The 15,384-nt window shown below is 45.5% G+C and overlaps 1 protein-coding gene across 5 annotated transcripts in view; it reads right to left on the bottom strand.

Moving 5' to 3' along the window:
- Window positions 1-4,874, bottom strand: part of LUC7L3 (LUC7 like 3 pre-mRNA splicing factor) — a 36,635-nt gene extending 31,761 nt beyond the window's left edge. For 4 of the 5 annotated variants that reach the window (XR_004033247.1, XM_030826973.1, XM_030826971.1 and 1 more), the window contains exon 1: window positions 4,587-4,874. Coding sequence is in view for 4 of the 5 variants with exons in the window: in XM_030826973.1 (XP_030682833.1) it covers window positions 4,587-4,685 (99 nt within the window). In the remaining variant the exon portion in view is untranslated. The remainder of the gene's footprint in view (window positions 1-4,586) is intronic. The other variant, XM_030826975.1, reaches the window with a different exon arrangement.
- Between the last annotated feature and the right edge of the window lie 10,510 nt (window positions 4,875-15,384).

Genomic DNA, 15,384 nt, shown 5'->3' with positions numbered 1-15,384 from the left:
GGCATGCACCACTACGCCCAGCTAATTTTTTTATTTTTTAGTAGAGACTGGGTTTCACCATGTTGGCCAGGCTAGTCTCAAACTCCCGGCCTCAAGTGATCCGCCTGCCTTGGCCTCTCAATGTTGAGATTACAGGTGTGAGCCATCATGCCCGGTCGGCTACTTTTTTTTTTTTTTTTAAAGTCCTTGTATTTTACAGATATACAATGATGGCTTTAAGGTTGACAATAACAAAATTGCTTCAAAATAATGGAAGGGATAAAGAGGAAATAATATTGACCAGGTGCTAATATTGCAAATTGTGTATGAGTACATGGGGAGTTCATTATATTATACTATTCACTCTAATTCTGTATGTTTTGGGAAGAAAAGCAAACAGCAATTACATACACATAACACATGGACTGCTGGCAATTCTGAGAAGCCAACACTTACTATTTTACTATGGAGTAAGGTAGGAAATGCCAGCTGGGTGCAGTGGCTCATGCCTGTAACCTCAGCACTTTGGGAGACTGAGGCAGACAGATCACTTGAGGTCAGGAGTTCAAGACCAGCCTGGCCAACATGGCCAAACCCTGTCTCTACTAAAAATACAAAAATTAGCCGGGTGTGGTGGCGCACGCCTGCAATCCCAATTACTCGGGACACTGAGGCCGGGAAGTGGAGGTTGCAGTGAGCCAAGATCATGCCACTGCACTCTAGCCTGGGCAACAGAGCAAGACTCCGTCTCAAAAAAAAGGGGGGGGGGGGGTGGGGGGCGAAGTAGAAAATGCTTTTCTATCTTACTCCATGGTAACATAGTAAGTTACTATGAACATTTTGGTGACTCTGAATGAAAACTAGTAAAATACATATTAATAGATATCATCATGCATTATAATTACTATTTTTTTGCTTTCAATTTTCGCTCCCAAATTCTGAACATTTTTAAAGCAAAAAGTTTACAAGTAAAAAATGTGGACAGAAGCTTTAGCTGTTTTTCCTTTTCTAAACAACTTTTCAGTCTCAATGACAGTATCTGCTAACATTCCAAAGATTTTAGAAAATAACATTTAGTTCAATTTCCTTCATAAATTATTAAACTTTCACGTTAAACCTTCACAGAAGGAAGGGTAGGCTTGAGTTTGATAAATAGAAGAAAACTCATTTCAGATATTAGAATCAGTGTTAACAATTAAGTAATTTCATTTTCAGGTTGAGATCTAGAATATAAAAACCTCAATTTGGAACTACAAAATTTCTGTCTTGCTACATAAAAAATAACAAAAGCTCCAGATCAGACTTTACAATTTACTACAATCTTCTAATAATATGGCTACTAGTGCCTTCTCTGGCAAACACTGAAATCAAACCCTCACTGAAAGGTACTCACCCTAGGCAGTTAGTTACAATCACATGCTTTCCTCATCACTGTGGTTGTTTAGGATTAACCAAGCAATTGCTTAGTGCAAAAAACCAAAGCAATAATCTCAAACAATTGCAAAATACAAATAAACACAGTGGGAAGGTGTACCAACGAATCCATGAAACAGTATTAAAGCCGACTTGACTTTAGCTGCAAAGTTTCTCAGATCCAGAGGTAGAGCAAGCTACAAAGTTGGAAATGCCTGTAAAAGCACTAGCCCTAGTAAAATACGTTGAAGGTTACATACACACCATTACAAATAAATGGTTGATGATTTTGCATCACAGATGCATCCTTCACTTGAAACTGAGCTTCGCAAGTGCTGCTTGCTCACTTATTACTCATCATGAAAAGGAGAAAAAAGTACAGTATTAGAATCTACTACCAAATTACTACCAATTAAGATTTAATTGTGCAGATATGCACAATTAAAAGCCCAGGACTAATCAGGATGGGTCAGGAAACAGTAGGTCACAAACTTTAGAATGCGTAAGAGGAGCCCGCTGGGCGCGGTGGCTCACGCCTGTAATCCCAGCACTTTGGGAGGCCGAGGCGGGCGGATCACGGGGTCAAGAGATCGAGACCATCCTGGCCAACATGGTGAAACCCCATCTCTATTAAAAATATAAAAATTAGCTGGGCATGGTGGAGGGCGCCTGTAGTCCCAGCTACTCGGGAAGCTGAGGCAGGAGAATCGCTTGAACCCGGGAGGTGGAGGTTGCAATGGGCCGAGATCACGCCATTGCACTCCAGCCTGGGCGACAGAGCAAGACGCTGTCTCAAAAAAAAAAAAAAAAAAACAAGAATGCATAAGAGGAGCCATTTTAAAAAACGCAGATACTGGGACCCTTCCCCAAGACGGACAGAATCAGACTCTCTGGGAAAGGGCAGTTGAAGTACAGAAATCTGCATTTAAAACAAATCCCACAGGTCAAATACAGCTATCTAGGGACTACTTTTAATACTAAGGTAAAGTTACCATTTTGACTGTTAAATATCTACAGATGCCACGGCCAACTGTCGTTTTAATTAATGGTTGCTTCCTTTCCTTATTTTGGTATTTACCTCTATTCCAAAAAAAAAAAAAAAAAAAAAAAACAAGGTCCCATCCAGCTGAAATGACTTCTTCCATTTAATGCAAGTATGGCCAAGAAAAATTTCCAGATAGAACAGGAATGCAAAAATATGTTAAAATATCAGGCTATAGTGATGGTGAATCCTTTTCAGCATATAATGGGTTTGCCCATCCCTGCAGGTTTAGCACTAACAGCCAACAGTACAAGAATATGCAGATGACCCGGAAACGATATCAAGAGCTTCCCCAGCTTTATTACACAATAATTCCACCTATTTAGATGAGACCATGTGCTTTGTTTTGCTCAACACTAAAAACATTTTCCCTGCAGTTATCAATCGGAAATGCCAGTAACTGACTTGAAATCCTTCAATATAGAATGAAGTGCAATCTGTCATTAAGGCATTAAATACTTTAGTAATAAACACTGAAAGTTAAAAATAGTGAAAAGTACTAAAACTGAAAGCAAAGCAGATTATGGCTGAGATGACATAAAACCTAAATTGCTATTCTGAAGGCCTCATCATTGCAGTCATAAACCCATCACATACAATGCAATGTGGCAACAAATTACCCCAGGAAAGAGAAGTTTCTCTAAAACGTGTTCAAAGCCAAGGGTGCAGAGATACAAGGCTGCTCCAACTGATAAGCAGTGCAATGGAAGGCATTTTTCTCTTGAATTCAAAATATACAAATAACCTATTGAACATAAGCCGAATCGCCATAATGTTTTGGTTTTTTACCTTACTTAGGATTTTGAGCGTTATTCCTAACACCTTTGCAAAGTTTAGACTGAAAAGTTACAGAGTTAGGTAGTTAAAAACAAAAAAAAGTTACTTCGCTGTAACAAAGATGCCTACAAAAGAAAGATGGTCAAGATAAGCAGTTCCTTAAGTCTCCTATTGTGACAAATGGTCGGGGGGGTGGGGAGCCTAATGTTAAAAACAAAAAAGCCACCTCTTAAAAACAATAAATTCTACTCTAAGAATGTTTCATACTACTTTGGAATCAGGTAGCACCCCAACACAACTTGAGCCAAACTTACTCTTTCTTAAGGTCCTAAAAGGAGTCATCTAGCACCAACTTGCTTTCCTACACTGCAAAAAAGAAATTTTACCTTAACCAAAGCCTACGTTTAAAAAGAGTAAGAAAACAGTTTTCTAAAGAAGCATGCATTACCTGAACTATTCCTTCCGATTTTGATTAGCAATTGTTTTAAAATTAGCATGTTAGATTATAACCGCAAAGTAAAATTCTGTATCTATTCTCCAGGTAAGACCTAAAGTAAACATTACACTACATGTTCAAAACTAGATCAAAACACTTGAAATGCTACAGCATGTGCAGAGAACCAGTTTCATAGGATTGTGGAAAACTAACAGAACTACAAAGATTAGTTTCCTCAGTTGCCAAGACTTTGGGTGAGCCTTTTTAAGTCTCACCAGTGAAACTAGGGTTATAATATTTACCTTTACTCCCAGGGCTAAGAGCATCAAATGAGTTTAATGTGGAAGAAAAAACCTTGACAGCTGCCTCTATAAGGGACTTCTTAGAATACTGTTAACGAACAATGCTTGTAAATCATCACGGTAAACCCTAACAAGTAAACTACTTCTTTTACATTTCTATTTCCCCATATAAGCGTCATGTTGTAATTACTTAAATAAAATACCGCCACGACTTTCACCATGAATCCTGGTCAGAAATTTTAGTCTAAATACGACGTTCAACCCAAACTACAGAAGAATGTGCCCTTCTCCCTATTTCATAATGAGGTGAAACCTCGGAGCCGCTAGATTTAATAAGATGCTGCTATCCTTTCCCGCGTTTCCCCGCCTCATCAAGGTGCTTTTCAATTCTGCCAAGGGCTCTCCTGGACCCCCTTGATACTGGAACAACAAAACCAAATCACCCCCATCCCCAGGTCCGTACCCCATCCTCCCTCCTGGGCCATCCTTCCTCCTGGCTCCACGGGCACCGGGTCAGACGCTCGACCCCAGGTGCGGCCCTGGCCCCACATCGCCCCGCGGCCAGGAGGGCCACAGCCCGCGCCCGCTCCCCTCCCCCACGGAGCCCGGGCTCAGGCCCAAGGCCCGCGGGACTTACGCTCTCGTGGTCCCACCGCACGTTGCTGCGCTTCTCGTCCGGGGCTAGGTTTCGGTCCCGGCCCATTAACTCGTCCAACAACTGCGCGGCCGAAATCATGGTGCTTCCTTCGGGCGGCTGTTCCCACCAGCCCAGGCACCCGCCAACGAAAACAGGGGCGACGCCGTCGCCAATCTCCTCGGCCCGCTCTCAGGCCGAAAATCCTCCTACACACAGGAGCCGACAAGACAAAATGGCCGCCGCGCGGACGCCTTCCCAGCATGCCGTGCGCCCGCGGGACACGCCCAGGCCCGGGCGGAGAGGGCGAGCTCGGCTTCCGCCGTCCGGGGGCGGGGCCCGCGGAGGCCGGGTACGGACTCCGCCCCTGTCTAGAGGCCGCGGGGACGGGTAACCTCTGCCCGCGCCTCTAGAAAACCTCTCCCGGTTTTCCCGAGCTTCTTCACGGTGAGAAATTGGAGCCTAGGTCTTGAAGCCTGGACACCGCTTCAAAATGGAGAAGACAGTGTCTCCTTTAGTCCACGTGGTGCACGTGGTGCCTCATGCAGCGGAGGAAACTGAAGATTACGGCTTCCGACTCCATTTTCGTAGTCGCTGCGCTCGCGCGTCTTGCACCTACCTGGCTTTGTCCTCCCGCCCTGAGTCTCCTGATTAACAGGATGGGAAATCGAGGCAAGAAGAGACATGGCGGCTTCTAAAATATGGGGATTCAGTCCTACACCAAATGCCTCCCAGTGTGGAATTTTTAAAAAAGATATTGATCCAGTAGGCCAGGTGAGGTGGTTCACGCCTGTAATCCCAGCACTTTGGGAGGCCGAAACGGGCGGATCACCTGAGGTCGGGAGTTCGAGATCAGCCTGACCAACATGGAGAAACCACGTCTCTACTAAAAATACAAAGTTAGCTTGGCGTGGTGGCGCATGCCTGTAGTCCCAACTACTCAGGAGGCTGAGGCAGGAGAATCGCTTGAACCCGGGAGGCGGAGGTTGCGGTGAGCCGAGATCGCGCCATTGCACTCCAGTCTGGGCAACAAGAGCAAAACGCCATCTCAAGAAAAATATATATATACACACACACACACACACACACACACACACACACACACATAGATAGATCCATTTATTCAACAAATGGTATGTGCCAGGCACTGTGCTTAAAGCTAGACTCAGAACCTTTCAGACAGTCCATGCTCCCGCAGACCTGTGCATTGGCGAGGGGAGATAATCGCTGAAGAAATAAAGTCACAAATATATCAACATATATTGGGATAATGCTCTAGCACAGTTAAGGGTATGGTCTCTAAAGCCAGATTGCCTGGGTTCGTAATCCCAGCTCTGCCGCTCTGTGCCTTTGTTTCCTTTTCTGTAAAATGGGGTTTACAATAGTCCTCCCCAGGCCCCCAGCCACGATGCTGTTGTGAAGATTAAATGAGTTGATACAATGTCAGGCACTACACATTGATAACAACAAGCCCAACACTTTTATTTTTGGGTGGACTGGGTCTGGCTCTGTCCCCCAGGCTGGAGTGCAATGGCACGATCTCAGCTCACTGCAGCCTCAACCTCCCGGGCTCAGGCGACCCTCTCGCCTCAACCTCCCCAGTAGCTGGGTCTACAGGCGAATGCCACCACGCCCGGCTAAGTTTTTGTATTTTTGGTAGAGACGGGTTTCGCCAAGTTGCCCAGGCTGGTCTTGAACTCCTGAGCTCAAGTAATCCACCCACCTCAGCCTCCCAAAGTGCTGGGATTACAGGCGTGAGCCACCGCGCCCGGTCGTGGACACCTCTTTTTAAGAAGGAAAGCAGCAAAATAGGGTGAGAACTGAAAGGAGGTATGGGATATGAAGCTTTTTTTTTTTTTTTGAGATGGAGTCTCGTTCTATCGCTCAGGCTGGAGTGCAGTGGTGTGATCTTGGCTCACTGCAACCTCTGCCTCCCGGGTTCAAGTTTCTCCTGCCTCAGCCTCCTGAGTAGCTGGGATTACAGGCACACGCCCAGCTAATTTTTGTACTTTTAGTAGAGACAGATTTTCACCATGTTGGCCAGGCTGATCTCAAACTCCTGACCTCAGGTGATCCACCTGCCTCGACCTCCCAAAGTTCCCAAAGTGCTGGGATTACAGGCGTGAGCCACCGCGTGGGGCTGGAGCCTTTTTTAAGATAGGAAATTAGAGCTAGACATCCTAGCTCGTGCCATAATCCCAGTACTTTAGGGAGGCAGAGGCAGGGAGATAGCTTGAGCCCAGGAGTTTAAGACCTGCCTGGGCAACATAACAAGACCCCATTCTCCACAAAAAGGAAAAAAAAAAAAAACCAAAAAAAAAAAAAAAAAACCCAAACATAGGAAATGAGAGAATGTTTAATGTTGGGGATATTCCAGTAGAGAGGCGGAAAATAAAAGAAGGGGATAATGACTTAAAATCTTAAAAAGGTAACGGGTTGGGTCCTGGCGCGGTGACTCACGCCTGGAATCCCAGCACTTTGGGAGGCAGAGGTGGGTCATTTGAGGTTAGGGTTCGAGACCAGCCTGGCCAACATGAGGAAACCCCGTCTCTTCTAAAAACACAAAAGTTAGCCAGGTGTGGTGGCGGGCGCCTGTGATCTCAGCTACTCGGGAGGCTGAGGCAAGAGAATCGCTTTAACCAGTGGACTGTCAAGAGACGTAGGCTGCAGTGAGCCGAGGTCGCGCCACTGCATTCCAGCCTGGGCAACAGAGTGAGTGAGACTGTGTCTCAAAAAAAAAAAAAAAAAAAAAAGGTAACAGGTTAGGCTCCAGGGCATATTTGAAACCTCTGGCCTTTGATAGGAGAAAGGATCTTCTCCACTGAAACAAGAAAGAAGAAAATCAATTTACAGAGTTAGCAGTGAGATTAGGCAGTTCTTAGCTGTTGGTTACAGTTTTCCCAATGAAGCATTTATTGAGGGCTCTCCACTGTTAACTACCACCAAAAAAAAAAAAAAAAAAAAGACCGGGCACAGTGGCTCACACCTGCAATCCCTGCACTTTGGGAGGCCGAGGCAGACGGATCACGAGGTCAGGAGATCAAGACAATCCTGGCTAACACGGTGAAACCCCGTCTCTACTAAAAATACAAAAAATTAGCCGGGCATGGTGGCGGGCGCCTGTAGTTCCAGCTACTCCAGAGGCTGAGGCAGGAGAATGGCATGAACCTGGGAGGTGGAGCTTGCAGTGAGCCGAGATTGCACCATTGGTGCAGCCTGGATGACAGAGTGAGACTCCGTCTAAAAAAAAAAAACTGCACACATCATGAACCACAAACACACAACTGGATTGCAAAATTACAGCTCCTGCCCATCACAGGTTCTTAATCTAATTATCTCATTCATTCCACAAACTATAATGGTGCATGTGCTCTGTACCAGGACCTGGGTTACTGGCTGGGAACACAAAGACAGATGTATAAAACCTGATTCTCCGGGAGCTCCTGACCTTTGGGAGACAAAAATGTTACAACTACAATTTGGTCTTGAAATGAAAATACTTGGGCCAGCCATGGTGGCTCACACCTGTAATCCCAGCTTTTTGGGAGGCCGAGGCAGGCAGATTGCTTGAGCCCAGGAGTTTGAGACCAGCCTGGGCAACATAGCGAAATCCTGCCTCCGCAAAAAATACAAAAAATTAGCTGGATGTGGTGGTGCATCCCTGTAGTCCCAGCTACTCATGAGGCTAAGAGGATCACTTGAGCCCAGGAAGTCGAGGCTGCAGTGAGACGTGGTTGCACCACTGCACTCCAGCCTGGGCAATGGAGTGACACCTTGTCTCAAAAAGAAAGTATTAAATGCCTTTGAATCACAGGGGTGAGAGCTCCTGGCCCTGTCATACACCAGGCAAGTCTTACTCTACAACTCTCTTTTTTCTAGAGTCTGAGGACAAGCCACAGTTCAGTGTGCGTTACCACTACAGATAATGAATTCCTTCATTCACCCTTTATTAATGCAGTGAGCCCCAGTGTGATCTGTATCAGATTCTCTGCTATGTCTTGGGATCCAGAGGTAAAAGTAGTCTTTCTTAACAGGTCACAAAGCCCATTTTACAGATAATTTTGATGGATTACAGGAGTTGGCTATTTCCTAATGATGGAATGGGAGATGACCTAATCTTACGAGCCAGTGGTGTCCAGACCCCATTCCATACCTGTTACTAATAGAAAATGTTATGGGCTTCGGGCACAGTGGCTCACGCCTGTAATCCCACCACTTTGGGAGGCCGAGGGAGGTGGATCAGGAGTTCCAGACCAGCCTGGCCAACATAGTGAAACCCATCTCTACTAAAAATACAAAAAATTAGCCGGGTATGGTGGCAGGTGCTTGTTCTCCCAGCTACTTGAGAGGCTGAAGCGAGAGAATTTCTGGAACCCAGGAGGCAGAGGGTGCAGTGAGCCGAGACCATGCCATTGCACTCCAGCTTGGGTGACAGAGTGAGACTCCATCTCAAAAAAGAAGAAAATGTTATGGGCTGAATTGTGTTCCTGTCATCTCCAAACTCATATGTTGAGGCCGAATTCCTGGAACCTCAGAATGTGACTGTATTGGGAGATCGTGCCTTTGAAGATGATGATTGAGTTAAAACAAGGCTGTTAGGTTGGGCCATAATCCTATCATACTGGCGTATGGTACCTATACGAGGAAATTTGGATACACAAAGAGGAACCAGAGATGCACTTGCATAGAGAAAAAGCACGTGAGGACATGGTAAGAAGGTGGCCATTTACAAGCCAAAGACAGAGGCCTCCAGAGAAACCAAACCTGCCAACACCCAGATCGTAAACTCATAGCCTCCAGAAAATAAAAATCTCATTTGTTTAAGCATCTAGTCTGTGGTATTTTTGTTATGATAGCCCTAGCGAGCTAATATAGAAACGAAGCTGCAGTTGCTACAGATCTTCTCACTGCTTCCCAGCCTCCCAGCCTCCAGTGTGGGCCCCTTGACCCCATCCTCCATCTATCTTGCTGCCTCAGTCACCTTTCTTTCTTTCTTTTTTTTTTTTTTTGAGACGGAGTCTCACTCTGTTGCCTAGGCTGGAGTGCAGTGGCACGATCTTGGCTCACTGCAACCTCTGCCTTCCAGGTTCAAACAATTGTCCTGCCTCAGCCTCTTGAGTAGCTGGGACTACAGGTGCACGCCGCCATGCCCAGCTGTTTTGGTTTTTTTTTTTTTTTTTTGTATTTTAGTGGAGATGGGGTTTCACCATGTTGCCCAGGCTGGTCTCGAACTCCTGAGCTCAGGCAATCCGCCCGCCTCAGCCTCTCCAAGTGCAGGGATTACAGGCACGAGCCACCACGCCCGGCCATCAGTCAACTTTCTAAATGTAAATCTAGTTGTGTCTCATCTCTGCTCGAAAGCCTCCAACTGGCCAGGTGCAGTGGCTCACACCTCAGCACTTTGGGGGGCCAAGGCTGGTAGATTGCTTGAGCTCAAGAGCTTGAGACCAGCCTGGGTGATGTGGAGAAACCCTGTCTCTACTGAAAATACAAAAATTAGCTAGGCATGGTGGCACGTGCCTGGGTCTCAAAAAACAAACAAACAAACAAACAAAACGCCTCCAACCTTAGAGGCGATGGCTCCCCATCATCTCCACTCTAAGATTCAAACACCACAAGGTGGTCTATACTCTGACCTGCTTCTCCAACTTCATCTGCTACTGCTTCCGGTACTTGGAAGACCCTTGATTCCTGCATTTCACCATCTTCGTTGCTCCAGGCATGGAAAGCTCTTCCACTCCAGCAGTAAGCAACACCTACTCATCTTTTTTTCAGAGACAGGGTCTCACTCCTGCCTCAGCCTCCTGAGCAGCCGGGGTTACAGATACGAGCCCCTACTCGTCTTTCAGCTCACAGCCCCAGTTTCAGCAGCTCCACAACACCACCCTGGACCCTGGCCCTCCACCTGCTACACACTGATCACCTTCTTTGTGCCATCATTTTACCTGACGCATCCTTGCACATTTTTGGGTTTGTCACATGATATTGCAAATATCAATTTCTTCCCTTAGAATGAAAGGTTTTTTGTTGTTGTTGTTGTCGTTTGTTTTTGTTTGTTTTTTAGGTCAGGTGCCAGCCTGGGTGACAGAACAAGACCCTGTCTCAAAAAAAAAAAAAAAAAAAAGAGGCAGGACCTTTGGGTGTGATTAGGTCATGAAGGCAGAGGCCTCAGGAATGGGATTAGTGCCATTCATAAATGAGGCCCAAGAGAGCTCCTTTACCCCTTCTGCCATGCCATGTGAGGAAAAAATGAGAAGCTGGCAGTCTGCAACCCAGAAGAGGGCCCACGACAGAACCTGACCATGGTGGTACCATGATCTTGGAATTTCAGCTTCCAGAATTGTGAGAAAAAAATTTCAGTTGCTTATAAGCCACCCAGGTTGTGGTATTTTGTTATAGCATCCCAAATGGACTAAGAAAGTCTGGTGGCTACCTGTACCACCTCACTGCACCTTTCCTCTTCAATGGCACCAGCAAGCTTGTGATGGTTAAACCCATTTCATGTGTTTCAGCCCTTTCTTTCTTGTCCTTTCTGCAGCATTTGACCCTGTGGATCACTCCCTTGTCTCCAAACCCTCCCACTCCTTTGCTTTTCCTCCTGCTAGTCTATTAATAGCTGCTCCTCTGTAGTCTCATTTAAGAATTTCTTCTCTTCTGTCCATCATTAAAATGTTGACTACAGATGCTCCTCAACTTACAAAGGGGTTAGATCCCAATACGTCCATTAGGTTGAAAATGCATTTAATGCACCTAGCCTATGGATAGTTTGGCTCTGTGTCTCCACCCAAATCTCATCTCAAATTGGAATCCCTATGTGTCCAGGGAGGAAGCTGGTGGGAGGTGATTGGATAATGGGGGTGGTTCCCCCATGCTGTTCTCGTGATAGGTAGTGAGTTCTCAGGACATCTGATGGTTTAAAAGTGTGGCACTTCCCTTCTCTCTCTCTCCTGCCACCTTGTGAAGGAGGCGCTTGCTTTGCCTTCGCCATAATTCTAAGTTTCCTGAGGCCTCCCCAGCCATGTGGAACTGTGAGCCAATTAAACCTCTTTACTTTATAAATTGCCCAGTCTCAGGTAGTTCTTTTTTTTTTTTTTTTTTTTTTTTTTTTAAAACAAAGTCTTGCTCTGTCACCTAGGCTGGAGTGCAGTGGCACAATCTCGCCTCACTGCAACCTCCACCTCCCAGGTTCAAGTGATTCTCCTGCCTCAGCCTCCTGAGTAGCTGGTAATACAGGTGTGCTCCACCACACCCAGCTACTTTTTGTATTTTTAGTAGAGACAGGGTTCCACTGTGTTGGCCAGGCTGGTCTGGAACTCCTGACCTCAGGTGATCCACCCTCCTCCGCCTCCCCAAATGCTGGGATTACAGGCATGAGCCACCGCACCCGGCAGCAGTCTTCTCTCAGCACTCACAGACTCCCTTGGGGCTATCTCTTCTATTCCCATGATTTCAGCTAGCACCCTTTGCTGACTGCCAAAATACAAATCACCAGCCCAGACCTCCTTCCCAAATGCAATACCCATTCACACGATTGTTTACTGGTTTACTGAACATATCCAGTTAAATGAAAATCAGAAGTTGAACTTGAGTTCAAAGCCTTGCTCCATCACAAACTACGATGTATAGCATTGGGCAAGTTTGTTTGTTTGTTTGTTTATTTATTTATTTTTGAGACGGAGTCTCACTCATTTGCCCAGGCTGGAGTGCAATTGCGCGATCTTGGCTCACTGCAACCTCTGCCTCCAGCACCTGCCGCTCCACGCCCATCTAATTTTTGTATTTTTAGTAGAGACGGGGTTTCGCCCTGTTGGCCACGCTGGTCTCAAACTCCTGACCTCAGGTGATCTGCTCGCCTCAGCCTCCCAAAGTGCTGTGATTACAGGTGTGAGCCACCGTGCCTGGCCAGCATTGGGGCAAGTTAATTACCTCTCTGAGCCTCAGATAATAATGATGGTCCTGTTTTACAGAGGGGTTGTTGTGAGGATTAAATGAGATAACCCACGTACAGCACTTCTTGCAGTGCCTGGCAATGAGTTGATAGTAGCAGACAGTAAGGAGTAGTAGTAATTAAAAGGTCCTCAGAAAGCTCAAGTCAACAGATTCAAAAGTGAATTCATGACCAAACCTCAAACCTTCTCTTCATCCTTTGTCCCAAATCTCAGTAAATCACACCACCATCTAATCATCCAGAAACTCAAACGTTAGCCTTGTTTCTTGACCACCACTGCCCTCCCATTCTGCCAGGTTACGTTTCCCTAATGTAAACCTTGTTGTAACCCACCTATGATCCAATGAATGTTTAAGATGTCTAGGCTTTGCACATATCCATTCATTCAATCCATAGAACACTCCTGCAAGGTGGGTGCTACTATTATTCCTGTTTCGCAGGTGCAGAATTTGAGGCACAAGAAAGTTGAGTAACACATTCAAGATTATATGGGTGGCAAACCCAGGCAGTCTGGCATCGGTCTCCGCACTCACTACCACTATGCCACATTGTTTCTATTGTAATGCATAGCACATTCTATTGTTCGACTTGTCTTCCCTGATAAACTGTTCTTCGAAGTCAAGGACTCTGATTCATTTGCAGCAGCATCCTCAGTGACTAGAACAGTGCCTGGCAAACAGTACATGCTTAATACAGTTCAGTCAGTTAGGCAGTTCCCTAGAGACAGGACAGAGTAGAGATAAATGGAAGTAGTAATAGAACAGCCAGCAGGTTACATTCAGTTATATCCAAGATCATAAGTTTTGTTTGTGGATAAAATTTTGTTTTTTTAATCTGAAGATAATAAACAGAAGACTGAAATCAGAGTAAGTAGAGGTTGAGTTTAAGAAGAGCTACTAATATTCACGGATACAGCAGTTATGTAGGGTACATGCTATAATCCTTTTAAGGAAGGGACATTTGACAAACTCTCATAAAGAGAACTCATAGACTTTGGGGGCTGGGCATGGTGGCTCATGCCTGTAATCCCAGCACTTTGGGAGGCTGAGGTGGGCGGATCACCTGAGGTTGGGAGTTTGAGACCAGCCTGACCAACATGGGGAAACTCCGTCTCTGCTAAAAATACAAAAAATTAGCTGGGCATGGTGGAACATGCCTGTAATCCCAGCTACTCGGGAGGCTGAGGCAGGAGAATCGCTTGAACCCGGGAGGCGGAGATTGCGGTGAGCCGAGATCACGCCGTCGCACTCCAGCCTGGGCAATGACAGTGAAACTCCGTCTCAAAAAAAAAAAAAAAAAAAAAAAAAGACAACTCATAGACTTTGGGGTGCAGTCACAAACAATTTTTTTAACTGCATTAAAAACAAAAAACAACAACCAAAAAAAACAAAAACAGGCCAGGCGCAGTGGCTCATGCTTATAATTCCAGCACTTTGGGAGGCCAGGCTGGCGGATCACGTGAGGTCAGGAGCTGGAGACCAGACTGGCCAACATGGTGAAACCCTATGTCTACTAAAAATACAAAAATTAGCCAAGCGTGGTGGCACAGGCCTGTAATCCCAGCTGCTCGGGAGGCTGAGGCAGGAGAATCGCCTGAACCTAGACGTAGAGGTTGCAAGAAGCCGAGAGATCGCCCCACTGCACTCCAGCCTGGGCAACGGAGTGAGACTCTGCCTCAAAAACAAACAAACAAAAACAACAAGCCACTACCTACTCCCATGTCACTCAAATTGTGTTGAAGGACTCAATTCCAGTGCCATACATGTCAGTTTCAGATGCAGTATCATGCTGGATGTGAGAATTAAAATTTAAATTGGGGGAACAAATGAAAATGTAAGCTCAAGCAGGGTTACAATTTGCCATGGGGGTCAATTTAAGTGTGTAGTCAGTTTATATTCAGCACCACCTGGTGTGCACTGTGTACCGTGTGAATTACTGTATCATACTAAACAAACAGGCATTGGTTTTTCTTAAACTGTAGCAAGAAAAATGCTTGCTGTGCAGATCTTAGCAGCCCCAAGAGACGGAAATGAAAACTCCATGCCTAAATTTATCCCTTCCTATTTCATCTCTCCTCGTTCAGGCCTTCCTCCCTTCCTCCCCAGGGCTATTTCCTTAATCCTGACCCCATCTGTAAAGTTCCATCCTGTGCCACATCGGAGGATCTCTTCAGGGCACCTGGGCTCAGCAAAATAATATTTCCTTTTTCTCCCACTGGGTATAAAACAGTGCCAACTGAGGCTCTGAGCCTCATTAGATAGATCGGGCAAGAAGTCAAGGAAAATGCTGTTTACATGTACACCACAGCTCTTCCCAGAGCACTTGGAATCAGGACCAGGACACCTCCAAAGCCTCTTTGGTGTTTTTCCTTTCTTTTCTCCTTATATGGCCTTCATGAAGAGTAACTAATTACAATCTGTAAGCAGTAATTACAGTTCATAAACTGTGAGCACAATATAAATATTTTTCCTGAAAGCCAGGTTAGAAGAAATCCTGTCTAAAATGAGATGTAAAACAACAACAATTGAAATAAATATTCTAACTGAATTGTTCCCAAGCACTGTCAAAAAGAAGAGTGTAATCTATCTCTGTAATAATGGGCGTATTATAGTAGGATCATTTTCAGCCCATTTCCCCATCCTGCTGGGCAAGAATGAGCTCAGATAAGGAAAAGGAGCCAACCAAACTGGGGGAAAATAACAAAAAAAACCCAAATCCCAACAAAAAGAACCCACCAATTATTTTGGATGCCTGGTAAACAGCCTGCACCAGAGGATAAGGCTTTTCTGGCTCTCAACTATGCTTTTTTCTCTTTTCATGTGTCTTGTCCTCCTCCCTTAAACTGCGGGGTGG

The sequence above is a fragment of the Nomascus leucogenys genome, chromosome 14, assembly GCF_006542625.1.
Source record: "Nomascus leucogenys isolate Asia chromosome 14, Asia_NLE_v1, whole genome shotgun sequence".
In the NCBI taxonomy this organism is placed as follows: Eukaryota; Metazoa; Chordata; class Mammalia; order Primates; family Hylobatidae; genus Nomascus; species Nomascus leucogenys.
The sequence above is the reverse complement of the archived record's forward strand: the minus strand, read 5'-3'. Positions and strand labels throughout refer to the sequence as shown.